Here is a 17,700-nt window from a genome sequence, read left to right as displayed (position 1 = left end):
AAATCAATATAATATGTTATCATCGACTGGATCCTGGGAAGATAGAGGACATTAGGAAAAACAAAACAAAAACCCAGTGAAATCTGAATAAGCCCTGTAGTTTACTTAATATTATTGTACCAATGTTTAGTTCCCAGGTTTTGATAACTATATTATATTATGTAAGTTTTTAGAAGAATTTGAATGACAGGTACATGGAAACTTTACCATCTTTGCAATTTTCCTGTAAGTCTAAAATTATTTCAAAATAAAAAGCCTTTAAACTCTGGATTGAAAGAAAATCCTAAATATTAGTTCCCCAGGATTATTGAAGTTTTCAATTGATCAAAGAGAAAAGTTCCAAAGAAAACCAGGTGCAAGATGACACTCTTACTTTGTTTTTCTTGTCTCTATATTTTTTTTAATATGAACCTACATCAAAATTATACCAGCATTACTGAAATTTCATTAAGACTGTGTTTTCTGACATGAATTACACCAAGACAATTGGGTTTACTGAAGAATTTTCCATCTGAAAGAAATAATTTATAAGTTTTCCCTTTTTTTCCTGAAAAATTTCCATTGAATGAATTCATGTCTATACAATTAAATTAAGTCAAAAAGTTGATTTTTTTTTCCATTCCAAATTTAGTAATTGTTAAGTTTTCTTCTGAGGATATTACTTTTAGTATTATTACTTTCTTGAGTGTGATTTTAGTTGTTAATTTAATTTTGTGTTTAACTCTACTAAGTACACTAACTTTCCTCAGGCTAAGTTTTGCTTCCTAATGTCAAAAATTACATGCAAGTCCTGTTTGTTTATTAGCTACGTAAGGTTACCAGCTGTCATTTTAGTTTTAGCTGCTTTTTCTATGTATATATGAATTATTTCTATCAGTATTAATACTGTAAACTAACTCTCTATGTCACTAATAGATTAAAAAGCTCTAAAATCATCCAAAAAATATTAATGAAACACCTACACTATTCGCTGGACATTTTCTAAGTGCTGTGACTAGAGAGGCAAGACAGGCATCCTGTTCCTATGGAGATTACATTCTTGTGGTATGAGAAAAAGTTAAAGTAAATATAGGTGATTTTGATGGTGATAAATTCTAGGAGAAAATAAAATGTGGAAAAGGGTAAAGTAATAGGATTGAGGGTTATTTTACATATTGAATTCAGGGCACAACTTTCTGAGGAAGTAAAACTTGATGTGAGACCCAAATGATGAAAAAGATGCAATCATGTGGAGAAGGTATACCAGGGAGAAAATAAAAACCCCTGCACAGGCTGTGAGGTAGGGATGAGCTTAGTTTATTCAAGGAATAGGGAAAAATCCTATTCAGCTAGAATATAGTGATTAAAGGAAAGAGATTGAGATGAAACCTTAGGCACAGAGCATCTTGTGAGCCATATTAAGGACTGTGGATTAAAGTGATTTTAAAGATAAGTTCAATAATGCATGTTTTTTGTTTGTTTTTTGGGTTTTGTGGGGTTTTTTGTTTGTTTTTTGTTTTGTTTTGTTTGTTTTTTTTAAAATAATCCTTGCTATTGCATGGAGAATTTACTGTTGGGGTCAAGAATGGAAGCAGGAAGATTAAGAGGAGTTTGAATATCAGTTCAGTAGTCTAGGCAAGAGATGATGGTGGCTTGGACAAAGAGAGCAGTGGAGAACATGAGAACTGGTTGACAGGGATACTACTTGGAGGCAGAGTCATAAAAATTGCCAGTATAAATAAATATAGGGGATGAAGAGAACAGAGGAATCAAAGATGACACCTAGATTTTTCGTCTGAAAAACTGGATAGAAAGTGATTTCATTACCAGGTTGGGAAAACCTCATCGAGAGAAGGGCTTGCATGTGGTGAGGTACAGGGATCAAGGATTCTGTTCTAGATGTGTGGTTTGAGGTGTCTAAACAGAAAGCCTCTTAGTAATTTCTAATGGTCAGCTGGATACATGAGTCTGGAGCATGAAGAAATAAACAGATGATAGGTCCATGTCTATAGTCAGCAATTCCAAAATAAGAATTATAGATCCTGAGGTCAAGAACAATATTCATAAAGTGAAGTTAATAGCTTAAACAAGATAGGATATAGGGCAGGGATTAGAAATCCTGTTTGGGGATCTAATAGGTAAACTGAGGGTCCAAGTGTTTCAGAGATTTATCCAATGATAAATAACTAGTAAGCAACTGAGCAAAGTCTTGGACCCAAGTCTCCTGACTTAAGTATTAAAGTACTCTCTTCTATAACATACTGCTATTATGAGCAGTAAAATTCTAATATTTAGAAAAGGCTTTATGTTCCTTATTTTTCAGAAGGGATAGAAAAAAGATTATACCCAGTAATTTTCAAACCATGTTCCTTAGAACACCAGATTTCCTCATAGGTTGGATGACAATATAATTTATCATCCAAACCAAGATTCTTTTGAAAAGAAAGGAAGTAGTTATTAACAATGTTGGGACAACAGATATTCCTGAGGGTTTGGGGAAAAGATGTGGAAGGCAAGCAGGTAACATACGCCAGTCCCTGCAATCACATTAATTAGAGCTGCTCTATTTTTAACAGTTTTATATATTTGGGTTTCAAGTAAGATTTTATTTTTAAAAGTCTTTTGTTTCTAAAAAAATTTTTGAAAAATACTATACTAAGCTTGCCTAGCAACCTCTAGCTCTGACAGTCTATTCAATCCACAAAGATCTATAATGTCTATGCTCCTATTCATTTTTCAAAACCAAATGCAAATCCTATCTCTCCCACAATGTCTTTCCATCTACTCAAGGTAAAAATTAATATTTTATTCTGCTACATTTCATTTACATCTCCACTTAAATATTTCATCCGGTTTCTAAGAATTAGAGTCACAAGTGCGGCTGTTTGTCTAAGTAAGTAAACCAAGGTTTCTTTACCTTGGGGCTATTGTTATTTTGTGCCAAATAAATCCTTGCTGTGGGGGACAATGTCCTCTATATTTCAGGACGTTAAGCAGGCTCAATAGCCTCTACCCACCAGATACCAATAGCATCCCCAAACCAGGTGTGAGAACCAAAATGTCTTGAAACATTGCCAAATGTCCCCCAGGAGGTAAAATCATCCCCTGTTGGAAAGCACTGAACCAAAGGAAGTATGCATGATGTAACATGAGTATTGAGATTAAACAGATCCAGTCTTAGGTTGCAAATATGGCACTCATTAGCTGTGTGACTGTGGGCAAGTTATTCAACCTCTCTGAATTTTATATTTCCTTTTCCATAAAAAAAAATAACAATAACATCAAATGCAGAGGGTGGCTGTAAAGATTAAACCAACTTTAATAATTGAAGTATTTGTGTATAAGCTCTCCATGTACAGATACACATATTCATGTATTTCAGGAAAAGCTGGGGAAGTGGAATGAGATGAGGCTGGAATTTGGAGTCATATTGCAAAGGCCATTAAGGAAGCCTATTACCAATAACCAACAAATACTGTCAGTAAATCACTGACAATAACATCATCAAACTATGACTTCCTGAAGACCAAAATGCAATTCACCTCAACATTCCCATTGCCAACACCCTCTGGACTGTCAGGATACTTTTTCCTAGATCAATAAATGTCTTTAGATTAGATGACTGGATGCATCTCCAGTCCTCATCATAAGCTTCATTCAGAGAATCCTCTGTGGCCTCAGCATATAAGTGCTGGAAAGAAAAAGTTGACACTATTTCATACTCATTGAACTTGGCATTTCATTAGAGTCAGATGCATTTATTTCTAGTCATTTCGATGAGCCCTCTAAAAGGAGGAGGGACCACGAAGACAACGGGACAAGCAGTACATTGAAGGAAAGGCAGACAAAAGGCCAAGTCCCCAAGCTGGCTCTTGAGCATTTCAAGCACCTGAATGAACTCAATCTGTGTGACAGGAACGCGGTGTCATCTGATATGAATGCCACCCGCCACATACTTTTCTCTAAAAGCTTTTATACACCCACCCTTGGCTCCTTCTTTTATTTCAGTTCCCAAAACAGAGGGTCAAGTTTTAACAACTCGTATTACATAGGAGCCGTGTGCTGGTCGGGGTAAAGTATAGCAGTGTGTGTAGGTGGGTGGGTGGGTTGGAGGTCGGCGCGGAGTGTTCAACATTCTTCTTGACTTTACAGCAATTATTTACCAGCTGAGTGACTGGGCTCCTGGGTTGCTTCAGGTGCTGTCTGCCAGCAGTTCACTGCCTAGAGTCTCAGTTTTCCTTATTACAACCATAACTTGCTTCCTGTTTACACTGGGGAAAGAGACCAGGTTTCATGCCTGCGGGCCCACATTCCTCAGCAGAGCAGGTTTTCCAAACCTTCAGGCTATAAGTTTCCCTCTGTAGGAAGTGAGCATGCTGGGATAAAGAGTAAGTCCATCCAATACCCAATACTGGAAACCACTTGAAAAGTCGCACAGCTGGATAGAATGTTTCTACAACTCTGGCACATTTAACCTGGAATTATCTTTATGGAGACACCTTGATTGTGGGTATATTCAGATGTGAGAGAGAAAAAGGAGGCTGAGACAGAAGCTTCTTTCCTCTAAGAGAGGTTCCTATACATCCTAATTTGCATCCTCTTCCTATTCCATTCCCCCAACATTCCCCTGTCAACACACACATGCTTAAAATTCTAGCTAAAATTAGCTACTCTTTATTTAAGAACATTTCATATACCTTGGTAATTTGCAGGTTCCAACCAACTTTCTTTTATTTAAAATGTTTTCCCCCCCATCCTTTGATGCTTAAATCACTCACACTTTGAGTTTCACTTCAAATGTTATCATACCTGTTAACCTTTGGACTTACTTGTTCTCTCTTCTGGACTCCCATAGAACCTTGTGAATCCCTCTATATGCTACAGTCTTAGCATATTAAATTATAATTTGTTAATTACTTTTTTTTTTTTTTTTGCTTTCTCCCTCTACTCTCTACGTATCTGGAGGGTAAAATCTGTTTTATTCTTCTTGGTATCCCAGCTTACTAGCACACTGCTCAGTATGTAGTATTCAATGTCAGGTAGGTATTCAATGGGTATTTGTCAAATATGTGAAGGGAAACTAAGGAGCTAAGGATGTAAAGTTACATTTGATTGCTAAAACATTGGTTCACTTTCATAATTCCCTTGAAAAGAAGGGTAAATATGCCAGAAAAGAATAAAAAGGATCTCTTCGATTTGGTTATAGAGCATTCATGACCCATTCACTATTATTCACCAGCTCTGGGCTGGGTCATTAGTTCCTTCTAGCAAGACTGTCCACACATCCTAAGAACCCAGCAAGGCAACAGTTAAAACAGGGGAAATGAGACTACAAATTACAAATATAAAGTGGATGAAACAATCGAGGATAATTGAATCATGTCATAAGTATAATATATCACATTCCATCACATCACACACACACACGCACACACATGCACGCACAGAGTTTGCTCAGGTTTATACCCATTTCCCTGCTTATTAGCAAATTGTTTAGGTGTGGAAATAGAGCATTTTATTGTAATATCTTAGTCAATTCACTTAATCACTCTAAGTATCTTCATTTTAAAAAAGAGATAGCTATCTTGACCTCACAGGGTTTTTGTTAGTTGAATTACATGAAAACATACAAACTATAATCAATAAATATAGTCCGATTACATAATATAACATGAGATTATTTTTATGTCTTGTAACAAGAAAGTCAATGCCAAAAAATGATTATTTCCTATTTTCACAACTGTTTTATATGAGTAATGCAAAGTATATGCATACACAGATTGGAACAGGTTGGTGAGGCTCAGAGATAAGCAAGCATGTCTGGAAAGAGGCCATTTGACCATCATATTTGCCAGATGTAGAATGCCATAGAGTTAGTAAGATGAATACAAGAAAACATGATGTATTTTGATGCTGTGTTATATAAATGTTATAGTAATGTTTTTATTTTTATTTATTTATTTTAAAAGATTTTATTTATTTATTTGACAGAGAGAGACACAGCGAGAGAGGGAACACAAGCAGGGGGAGTGGGAGAGCGAGAAGCAGGCTTCCCGCCGAGCAGGGAGCCCGATGTGGGGCTCAATCCCAGGACCCCGGGATCATGACCTGAGCCGAAGGCAGACGCTTAATGACTGAGGCACCCAGGCACCCCAACAGTAAGTTTTTTTTAGATCAGTGTTAAGAGACTTAGAAATAATATGAATTTGTATTTAAATGCAATTAATGTTTCCATTAATGCTCTTTCCTATGGTTCTTGCCTGACCAACCAAGCCCAAGACTCAGCTTTGACCCAAAGTTGTATGATCTGAAACCTTTATCACCAGTTCAGCTTTCTCTCTTGAGCTTCAGACCTAAATTTCTAACTGCCTGACCACTAACTGATCCACATGTTCCATGGAGGTGTCAAACTCAACATGTCCTACACTAAACCTCCAAACCTACTCTCCTTTCAGTTTTCCCCACTGAAATTAATGGAATCACCATCTACCCAATCCAGAAACCACATCTTCAACCTCTTTCTCTCCTCCACCTACTACTATATCCTGTAAGTTACGTACTTCCATTAATTCTGTGTCTTGAATATCTCAAAATTTCTTTATTTTCTCTCCATTCCTACTGCCCTTAACCTAAGCCCTTATACCTATCATTTGAACCATTATAATCATGATGGGAATATATAAGATTAAACTCAATAAACTCCAGCTAAAATAAATTACCCCATGTCTAAGAACATTCCTTGTACCTTCATGTGCCTCCACTCCTCTTCATTTGATCTAAACTTCTGTTTTAATCAATTTAGTACTCATTTAAAAATCTTTGCATTTTTATCTACCTCCTCTGTTAAGCAATGCCTTCCACAAGGACATGAATCTTGTCTCATTTATGTTTGTATCCTGAACAATAATACCTGTACTTTGTAGGTATCAGAAAATATTTGTTGAATAAAGAGATCCCAGGTGCCATACAAGAAAAGACTCTGCGTAAGAATAAATTTGGATTTTCTAATGCATTTTTTTAAATAAGTTTTTCTATTAGATTGTACATAATTTGAAAATTTTTACTATGTGTAACCCAGCTCTACAGGATTCTTTTTCCTCTGCCATAATAGATTTGCTAAATTGAATTAAATTGCTTCAGGTATTTAGTTTAGTTATGCATTTTCCCCATATTTTTCTACTTTTTTCCCATTTCATTTATAAGGGGGATGGAAAAACTAGTTTATATCATCCTTTTAAAATCTTATGTTATGCCAAAATACTCACATAAAAGGAATTATAGGTCCACAGAATTATCTTTCTCCTTATTTACTCATTTATATTAATATAACTGAGTATTAATCAAAGCCAATCTTGGAAAATATCCTAAACACAAATAATATTGTGACATAAAAAACAACAACAAAAGAGAAATTAAGACTCAAAGAACTGGATCAGAGTACTCATCATCTGACATCACAGATGGAGATTACTTGTCTTCATAGAGAATCAGGACTTGGGGTGGCCTTTGAATAAGAAATAGTTTGGCAAAAGAAAAACACCAGACTGTTGCCAGGAAATTAAAAAAAAAAAAAAATCTTTGGAAGAGTAGTTTAAGGAGAAAAACCATAAAGTAAATACACTTGACAGATCCACAAAATAGTTTGATTGACTGAAAACCAACCAATTGAACAACCATTCATTATACTCATGTCCACACATGTGTGCTCGAGTGCACACACACACACCTGCTATTCTTACTCCCATCCAACAAGAGCTATATAAACATTGAGTTTTCCTTTTAGCCTTGACTAATAGGAAGGCTTGTGTAAAATTAATACTCCATTCTACTAACCACATTCATGGTATTTGGGAAATAATTATCCTACCCCCCTTTTGACATTTTATTTCTTATCTTCTTTTTAAAATTATTTGATTGTATTTATATGTATCAGAATAAAACAAAGTACCATCAAGAATTAGAGTAATGCAGTGCCATTTCTCTGCAGTGAATAGAACTTATTCTTTAATCCCTTATCCTGAACGTCTTCCAGCAAAGGACACTCAAGGAGTCAGGTATGAGGAATAAGAGACTTGGCTCAGGAAGTAATGGATGTAATAACCAAGGCAGTTGGTATTTATTTTAACTTACAATAAAATACAAGGACTATTAATGCAAAAATACATATTATTGTAATGGCCAGAACTAGACTTCCTTTAAAGGTGGGAAATGGCTTTGGAAAAATACATAATTAAGCTTCTGGGTTGGATTAGCAGGTGTTTAAAAAAAAAGAAACAGATAAAATACTCTGAACTGTTAATAAAGAGAAAAGAAGAAGGAGGAGAAGAAGAAGGGAAAAAAAGAAGAGGAAGGAGAAGAAGGGGAAGAGGAAGGGCAAGCGTTTGGGGAGGAGCAAGACAGGATCCAGAGGAGAGGAGAGAGGATTATGAAGCAATGTATCAGAGTATTGCTATTAATAAGGATTTTAAAAACAGGGAGAGCTGATATTCCCTGTGAAGTTTGGACTCATTATTATGATGTAAATTCCCACTCCATTTCCCTGAAACCCTCAGCAAGACTACTCTCACATCAATGCCTTTGTGTAAGTGTTTTTGTTGTTCTCATTGGTTTTCATTTTGTGTTGTTTTCTTGATTTTGAATGGTAGAGTCAGGCTAGGGGCTGATGTTGAAGCTTGGGCTGCAGCATCATGAAATTGGACTATCACATGATGCATACAATGAACTAACTCAGTGCCTGCAATAAGCCAGAGGTACACCTTGAGACCATAAGTCCCTGAGGATGTTTGCATAAATCTTGAAAAGACCATTGACCTTTCTGAGAGCAGAAGGAATTTAAGCCAACTCCACCTATATATTTGGGGGAATGAAGACTCTGTCTATCCTTTAATCACACGTTTCTCCCAAATCCTTTTCAAAATAGGGGACTTTTCAACTAAAAATGTTTTTTATACATATACATACTTGCATGAATAGGTGTATTGAAAACAATGCAGGCAATGCAATGCATGCCATCCATCCACAGACAGACTTTAGATGTATGTTGCAATCTTTTGAATTTATAGCAAACAGAGAGTTGTGATATTTGGGAGTGAATGACAGCATATAAAAGTAAACATAGAAAGGCTAGAGAAGGCAAGAATTTCTACGCCTATAAGCACACTCCTATGCGTATACGGATTTTGTTGAAAATATAAAAGTTTGATCTTTTTCTGCATTTACAGCTCCAACTGTTTTACTTCCTGCCTACTTAGTGTGCTAGCACTGCCTAAATTTCCCTAGAGGGGATGAAAGAAGAGTAGAAGGACTCACCCTGCCACTGATAAACTTAAAATCTATTTGGGGAGATGAGATTGAAAGACATAAAAATACTCTTACTTAATACTCTTAATTGCTTTACCATTTATGGAGCATTTATATACACATTATCCCATTTAACCTTACAGTGTTCCAATGAAGTTAAGAGGAAGGGCAGTGATCATCATTATGTCCATTTTAGAGACGAGACTACCAAGGTCCAGAAAGAAAAGTGACAAACATGACCAAAGAGCCATATCTGACTTTATATTTCACACTATCCCACACTCCTTCTCTGAATAAAATAATTAGAATTTAATTACATACAGAAAATTATATGTATCATTTTGGCAATAAACACAATCAGACAGACACAAGTATTGCAATTTTTAAATAATATTACACTATAATTTTTATAAGAAATTAGCAAGGAGGAAACATCATAATATGGTTAATATAAACATTATATATATTTTTAATAAAGAAAACAGCCCCACTGTTTACTAAAAAATAGTTCAAACCTTTTAAAGTTTGTATAAAATCAGGTTGTATCTTACCTTTTTTTTTTTAATAGTACATGTCTTAGAAGCACACAGCTTCACCGTCAAAGGTAATCTAAGAGTGATGCACAAACTGCCTACCTTACAAATTTCGAGGAATTTCTCACTGGTGTATTTCATGGGATGCTCAGTGAAGGTCGCATAAGGCACCTCAGTGGACCACGGGTTCCAGCGGGAAAAGAGGGACTGCTCTTCCAGACTCCCCCAGTAGATCCTAAGGCCTTCTCCTTGTCTCCTACAAGAAAGGAGTTTCCTTTAGATTAGCCATTGTCATTCAATTAAAACAAAAAGAAAAGGATGGAAAGTAAAGCAGTGTCTCAGTTAGCCTTTATAATGATGCTAAGTGGCTTGCCTACTAACTGATTGTTCCAGAAATTTAAGAGGTAAGAATAAAAGGATAAATTTGGTTCCAAACATGATGAGTTCTGGGTGTTGTTGGAAATGCCTAGTTGGAAATGTGACTCTGTTGCTGAGGACAGAAGGCCAGGGCTGGAAATAGGGATATTAACCTCATGCCAATATTCCAATGGTAATGGTTAAAAGAAAAAGGGAGAGGAAGAGTCAGGGTGGTGGGACAGGAACTGGAAGTGTTGAGGTGGTGGGTAGTTTCAAGGAGGAGGGAAATGACAGCAGCTCCAGGTTCCACAAAAGAGTAAACACAAGCAGGAAATGACTGAGAAGAGACATGGGACATCAATAACAGTAGCGTATGTATGATCCTTAAGAGGGATGATGACCAATTCAAAATGCGTGTGACTTCAGCTTTTATATCTCATGGTTCTCTATTCTCTGCACACATTCCATCCAGCAAAGTTGTAGAAACAAACATATCAAAACTCATAAAGGAATTGTGCCTGCCTTTTCAAACACTCTCTGGAATAGCCCAGGCCTGGCCATCTGGTAAACCCAAGTGCAAAACAAGAGGAAGCTTGGGAGTGATGGGAGGGAAGTTGTGGCAGGAGAGTGTGGCTACGTTGAATAACAAAACTGTAATTCCTGTGGTCTCTTCTTTTACATGTGCCCATCAGAATTTATGGTTTGTGGTTTTAGACATCTCTGAATGCAAAGAGATCCCTGGAGGTTAAGCCAAGCTCAGGTGCTTTGCATTCAACAAGCTTTAAAACTAAGTTGCCTGTAATTCTAAACATCCCCATGGAACATCACAGAGCTCTCATTTCTTCTAGAAATTAAATCCTGGGATCTAGAACAAAAACCCAGAGCTTAATTGTGGTGCCTTCACAAAGCTGTCACTTCCTGTATTAAGGAGGAATTCCTTTGGGAATGCTATTGTGGCTTCTGAGTGTTTGTCCAAGTAGAGATGTGTATAAACATAATCTCACACATATGCATATGTCACCCCTCTCCCCCACTGGCTGATCTCTGAGATTCTTCTTAAAGTTAGAAAAGACCCTGGCACATTCTACTGCCCAGTTCTCAGATTTTTGATCATTATGTTTGAAAACTGACACTGAACCTTTTTTTTACTTAATCCTTCACCCACAAAGAAAAAAAAAAGAAGAAGAGAGGAAAAGAAACATATTGTACATACTTCTAAAGTTCCCTTTCTAACCTCTCACCTTCCCAGCTGCTATGCTGACATTTATCATACCCCCCATACATTCCTTCATTCTGTTTCTTCTCTTTCTTTCTTTTTTTTTTTTTTTTTCTCCTGGCCTGGTAATAAACTCTAAGCTCAGTGAATATTGTATGCATGCTGGTTAATGGAGCATTCTGGCTTTAGTCTATTAAAACAACTTGCACAATGGAATTATTTACTGCTTCATATGTCAATTTATGTGCTGGGTGCAATTTTGCTTTTATACAAAGGCAATGAAAATCTGCCAAGATAGCTTCTCTAATAAGTACACTTTATATTCTTTTACCTTAGGGAAACCTCAAATGAAGTTTAAGCATGAAATTCAAGAGGGACCCTATTTCTAAATAACCAATCAATCTGAGCATGGCAATGACATTTCTCAGAGATGAAGAATAATTCTAAATATACAAGTTCATACTCAGCCATCAGAAAGGATGAATACTTACCATTTACATCGACCTGGATGGAACTGGAGGGTATTATGCTGAGCAAAGTCAATCACAGAAAGACAATTATCATATGGTTTCACTCATACATGGAATATAATAAACAGCATAGAGGATCATAGGGGCAGAGAAGGAAAACTGGAAAATCATCAGAGAGGAAGAAAAACCATGAGACACTTAACTATAGGAAACAAACTGAGGGTTGCTGGAGGGGAGGTGGGTGAAGGGTGGGGTAATGTGATGGGCATTAAGGAGGGCATGTGATGTGATGAACACTGGGTGTTATAGGAAACTGATGAATTATTGAACACTACATCTGAAATTAATAATGTACTATATGTTGGCTAATTGAAATTAAATAAAAAAGGAAAATAAATAAATAAATAAATATACAAGTTCAGCCAACCTTCTCTCCTGAGCTCCACTGGAGATATCTGAGAAGATAAATCTACAACTAAGAAGTTTCTCCAAAGGTAAAACTAAGGCAGTGCTTCTCAGCAAAGACTTCAGTACCAGAGGTCTATGAAAATCTATCATCTTCTGTCAAATGTCATAAGGACAATTATGGAGAATATAGATGCCTTTATAACCAACAATGCTTTATTAGTTACTTGTGCTCACCATGAAAGATATCATATCAGGTAACAGAGTAAAGTGAAAAATGTAAAGAACAGGATGTCAGGTATTCTTGTGTTAGAGTCTTGGTTCTGACACTTAATGCTGTGTAACTATGAATAAGCTAGTTTCATTTTCTGAATCTCAGTTTTACCATATGCTCTTTGGCATGTTTCCATGTGACACCTCATGACCTTGGTAACTATGTAAAGGATGTAGATGGCTACGGTCATGATTCTACTATCATTCATCCAGTCAAGGGCATACAAGATCTAAAATAAGCCTCTGGGTTGTGGCTTCAGTTCAGAGGCATCAAATTAGCCCCCTGAACACATCCTCTGCTGCAAAGACTATACCAAGCATTGTCCCATCACTCCTAGGGAACTTCAGCACCTGCCATGATGCTTCACAAACATGTGAAAGCACAAATCAGCCACCATATGATGGAATAGCCTTTTAATGTTTATAAACTAGAGAATGTCAGAGATAGAAGGGCTCTTGGAAGGTAAAGCCCAGTGCCTTCTTTCTGGATAGGAGAAAACTGATACAGAAGGACTAGAGCTTTCCCGAAGCATCATTATACACAGGGTTGAACTGGTGGGAGCTCTGGACTCCCAAGACTTCATTTAGGGGTCTTTTCACCATTCTGGGCTATCATTACAAAATACATTCCAAGTTAAGGTCCTGCTATTACACAACACAGGCTTACTTCCAATCAACACAGAATTAAAAGACTTGCCCTAAGGAGACCATCACCATCTATAGGCAAAAAGCCTGCCCAGAGATCCTAGCTAAAGGTCAGAAAGGAAATCTCAGTCTCAAAAGGAACTGTAGATTTGTATATATATTTAATATTATCAATTATGAGATTGCAAGAAAATAAGGTAGCCCTGGGAGTGAAGAGGGAAATTATAATAAAAGTTATTTGTCAGGGTAAGAAGACTGGATTTTTCTCACTGAGCTGCTATGGTCAAGTTAATCAAAGTGGGGGTACAGTCCTAGGTAAAGAATGCCAACACCAAATTATTAAGTAAAGAAAGGTTTGCTAGCTCTCTCCTCCAAATCATACTCTGAGTATATACCCTGGCTTTGAGCATTATATACCACCTTTCCAATATTTAGGTAACCACAACTTCATGAGGAACAAGAAGATAATGGATAAGAAAGTGTTTTGTATGCTATAAGGCCCAACTAGCAAATCTTGAGTTCCTAGTGTGCACTATAATGCTTAGTTAAAGTTAGAAAACTTTTTGTTTAAATTTTATTTAACTGCATTTACACTTCTTGTGGTAGAAATAAATGAAGTTAACAGGAAATATGATAAAGAATATGACCAGGCTTAATCAGATCAGCAAGTCAAGAGAGGAACAGAATAAGAAGGGGAAGGAGAAATTCCATGATCCTTACATACACAAAACCAGAAAAGCAAATCTCTAGAACAGAGAAGGTTCTGGAATCTTTTACATTTTTATTCATCTATTGATTCCTCTTCCTCCACCTCATTCGGAGTCTCAGAATACTTATTTGTTTAGTTTCTGTGTTATCAGTGTTTTGATGTATATGATTTCCTCCTTCAACTTAAATCCATCAGAGAGACTTCCATTCAACTTAAAACACCCCTATAGCTCTTTTTTCTTCAGACTGAGTCAGTATAGTTCTATAAAACTTTTCTAATAGGTTAAAAATAATCTTTTAAATCACCTCAGAGGTGAATCCCTGAAACAGTCCTAAGTTGTCTATCTTCAATTCCACAATTTAATTAGCATATTCTCTGTACAGTACAGTGTATTATTGCAGGTAGAGAAATGAATAAGACTCAGTCTCTGAACTCCAGAAGCCCGTGGTCTGATGATCTCTGGGCCTGTTTTACTATCATGTCTTTCCCATACCTCAAACAGGTACAAATAGAAACCCACAGATCTCATTATAGAAGTAGAAGTTCACCTGTTACAATTTATTTTTTCCTATTTTCTATCCTCAAGGAAACTAGCTAGATCTGGCTTCCATTCCCACAGTAGTAGAAGCAAGAAAGTCAATGTACCCTTTGCTTCTGATAAATTTCAAAACCTCCCAGAAAGATAAAGCAGTAGAGGAAAGTCTCCATAAAGATTCATAAGAACTTGGTGGAAGAAGAGGTTTATAATAGTTGGAGATTTTTAGGATCTTAGACTGTCTGAGTTGGAGGTCCTTTAAGAGATGTGTTTCCAATTCTTTCATTTTATAGATGTATAAACTGAGGACCAGTATTTTCAAAGATCAGAGCTCTTCCTTTAGTCTTGTTAATTACATGTTCTACTCAGTGACTCACACTCAGAATTCTACTCAAATACAGTTGTTGCCAGGGTGGAAACCTAAGCAATTACTACTTTAAACCATCATAGCAGCCAAATAGATTTGCCTTCTACACCACAAAAAGCAAAGGCATGTTGAAGAGATGAGGTTTATACAGAAGAAACTATCATCCAAATGCCAAAGGACCAAACATGAAAAATAAATCAACAAAACAAAAAAAGGAGCTCCAAGTTGAATGGAGGGAAAACTTTTCTTTGATAACAAGTTCCATAAGACAATACATTATTTTTGACAGGAAAGACACCTCTCCTTGAAGTAATTTTTAGCTGAACCAGAAAACTATGCCAGCCAGTCACCAGTCTGGGTTAATTTGCTCATTCCACACATTCTGCTACCTTCAGAGAGAAGCCATGCGTCCTTCGGCATAGTACAACATAGCCATAGTACAACATAGCTCTTCTTTCTCTTGACTTCCCACTCTCCTTCCATCCTGGCCTTCACAGAGTCTGAGCTAAGGCTTTAAACCACCTGAGAGAAGACATGAATGAGGAGGCAAGTCCCAAGAAGGAGAAATGGCAGCTTCCAATATTACCTCCATCAGCTGCCCCTCCTTTCTACTCATCTCAAATCTCAAAGCTCCACCACAGAATTAAAAACATAGCTCCAGGCACCAAGCTGAGATTTATGAGGAAGCACAGACATTAACTCTTGCTCTAAACGCAGGGTGTGTGCTTGTAAGTATGGGTGAGCAAACAGAGGGAGGCCGCGGGGGAGGAGGGCAGGCTGCCCAGGGGAGAGAGCTGTTCGGAACAACACAATATATTTTCTTAATGTCTCCTTTTTCCCTACCTTACAGCCTGTATTGTTGAAAGGCAGGCCTTCTAGAACAATGAAATGTTAGTCCCTTGCTTATTTAATCTGGACAAAGGGTGGGGGGGACAGAGTTGGCACCCTGGAGGGTATTCAATGCTCCTTTTTGCTCAATGAATGACCTCAGATGAAATATTTTCCATGACAAGAACCCAAAAGACGCTGGCACGGTGTCAGACAATAAGATTTGCAGAATGTGTTTACATTCTCTCTGTGTCCCCAGGCTGTTCTAACCCATGGGCAGGTGGTGCCTTTATCTGCTCTCTTTGCTCACCTGGCTCCCTCCCAGAAGTTTCCAGGGCCTTGGGCTCAGTGAGATTAACCATTTACTGGCATGGGTAACCAAGAAATTCCGTGGGTTATTTTACTTGAGGGAGAAGTAAGTGATAGAGTAAAACAGACCAGCAGTGACCCTAAAGAGAGAATTCTGGGGCAGTGTGGTGCCACGGCAAAAACCTTGGATGACAGGTAGGACCTGGGTTCAAAGACTAAATCTGCCACTAACTTGCTGGGTAATTTGAACCATTTCTTCTTTCTGGGTTCTAGGGGACCATCGATGAAACTAGTAGTTGAACTAGATCACCTCTAATCTCCTTTTCTGCCCCAATAAATTAATATATATTATTAAAAAAAGTAATTTGTATTATACCAGTTAGACAAAAAGCCAAAGGATAAATTAGTGACTGAGAAATTCTCAGAGGGCTGCTGAGACTTTATCTTTCTTCTCCAAAAGAAGAAAGGATCTTAAACTACAGAATAAAAGACCTAGGATTAAACCAAAAGCAGAACACAAAGAGAGTGGGATGAATAATTAGAAAAAGGGCTACAGAAAAAGGCCATGGAATCTCCCAGGATGAAAGTCCTTAAAAGAAATGTTTATTTGCTTGGGAAACTTAAATGTGCTTGTCCTAGAGGTGGCCATGTTCAGAGCTGAGGTGAAAAAGACTAAGGTCCAAACCAAAGGTCCAACCTAAGATTCTGTGACTCACAGTGTTAGTGTGTGTGTGTGTGTGTGTGTGTGTGCGCGCATGTACATATATGCATGCATATAGCTAATACTTGGGCTAAACTTAAAGTGTGCCAGGTACATAGTAATATCTTAATAAATCCATGTTTAATAAAGATGAATGAATAAATTCACAGACCAGTTAAGATGCCTGTGAGTACAAATGCTGCATCATTCCATTCTTAGAATGTTATATATTATAGTAGTAAGAGCCCTGAACTGGCTGTCAATAAAACCTGGGTCTAAACCTATTACTGATGCTAACTTTCTTTGTGGCTTAGAGCTGGGCACAGCATCTCTGAGCCTCCATTTCCATTTGCTATGGTCTGAATGTTTGTGTCCCACCAAAATGTATATGATGAGATCCTAATGACCAAGATGATGAAATCAGGAGGTAATGACTTTGGGAGGTGGTTAGGTCATGAAGGCAGAGTCCTCATGAATGGAATTAATGCCTTTATAAAGGAGTCCCCAGAGAGCTCCTTACCCCTTCCATTATATGAGGACACAGGGAGAAGGTGCCACATATGAACCAGAAAGCCGACCCTCACTAGAGACTAAATCTGCTAGCACCTTGATCATGGACTTCCCAGACTCCAAAAGTATGATGAATGAATTTCTGCTGTTTATAAGCCACTCAGTCTCTGGTATTTTTTATGGCAGCCCCAAAAGACCAAGACATCCTTCTTATAAAATAATTGTAGAAAGCAAAATGGAGTCTCTCGTGTCAAGCAGGAGCCTGTGTCAAGCAGTGATGCAAGCAGTTAAGGTATTTGCTGCAGCTAGGAGATTTCGCCCAGACTCATGTCTGCTGACACCCCAGAACTGGTAATGAGCAGAACCAGACAAGGTCTGCAGAGACCCGAAATGGATTGAATCCATTTAAAAAGCGAAGAATTTTGGCAGCAAACTGTCAGACTCTTCAGACCTGACCCCTCTATGTCTGACCACTTAAAAAGGCAGCTGCCGCTAAAGGCTCTGCCCGATGGATCTCCGAACAGAACCGAGATCCTTCACGGCTGGAACATCAGAAGCAGTAAG

The 17,700-nt window shown here is 37.4% G+C and overlaps 1 protein-coding gene across 3 annotated transcripts in view; it reads right to left on the bottom strand.

The window, feature by feature from the left end:
* Positions 1-17,700, bottom strand: part of TPRG1 (tumor protein p63 regulated 1) — a 214,820-nt gene that overhangs the window by 5,834 nt on the left and 191,286 nt on the right. For all 3 annotated transcript variants that reach the window (XM_034999815.1, XM_034999814.1, XM_034999813.1), the window contains one exon: positions 9,915-10,068. In XM_034999815.1, the coding sequence (XP_034855706.1) occupies positions 9,915-10,068 (154 nt within the window). The remainder of the gene's footprint in view (positions 1-9,914; positions 10,069-17,700) is intronic.

This window comes from Mirounga leonina, unplaced genomic scaffold (genome assembly GCF_011800145.1).
Source record: "Mirounga leonina isolate KUSES-001 unplaced genomic scaffold, KU_Mleo_1.0 Mir_115, whole genome shotgun sequence".
Lineage (NCBI taxonomy): Eukaryota > Metazoa > Chordata > Mammalia > Carnivora > Phocidae > Mirounga > Mirounga leonina.
This window is presented reverse-complemented; position numbering and strand designations above follow the sequence as displayed.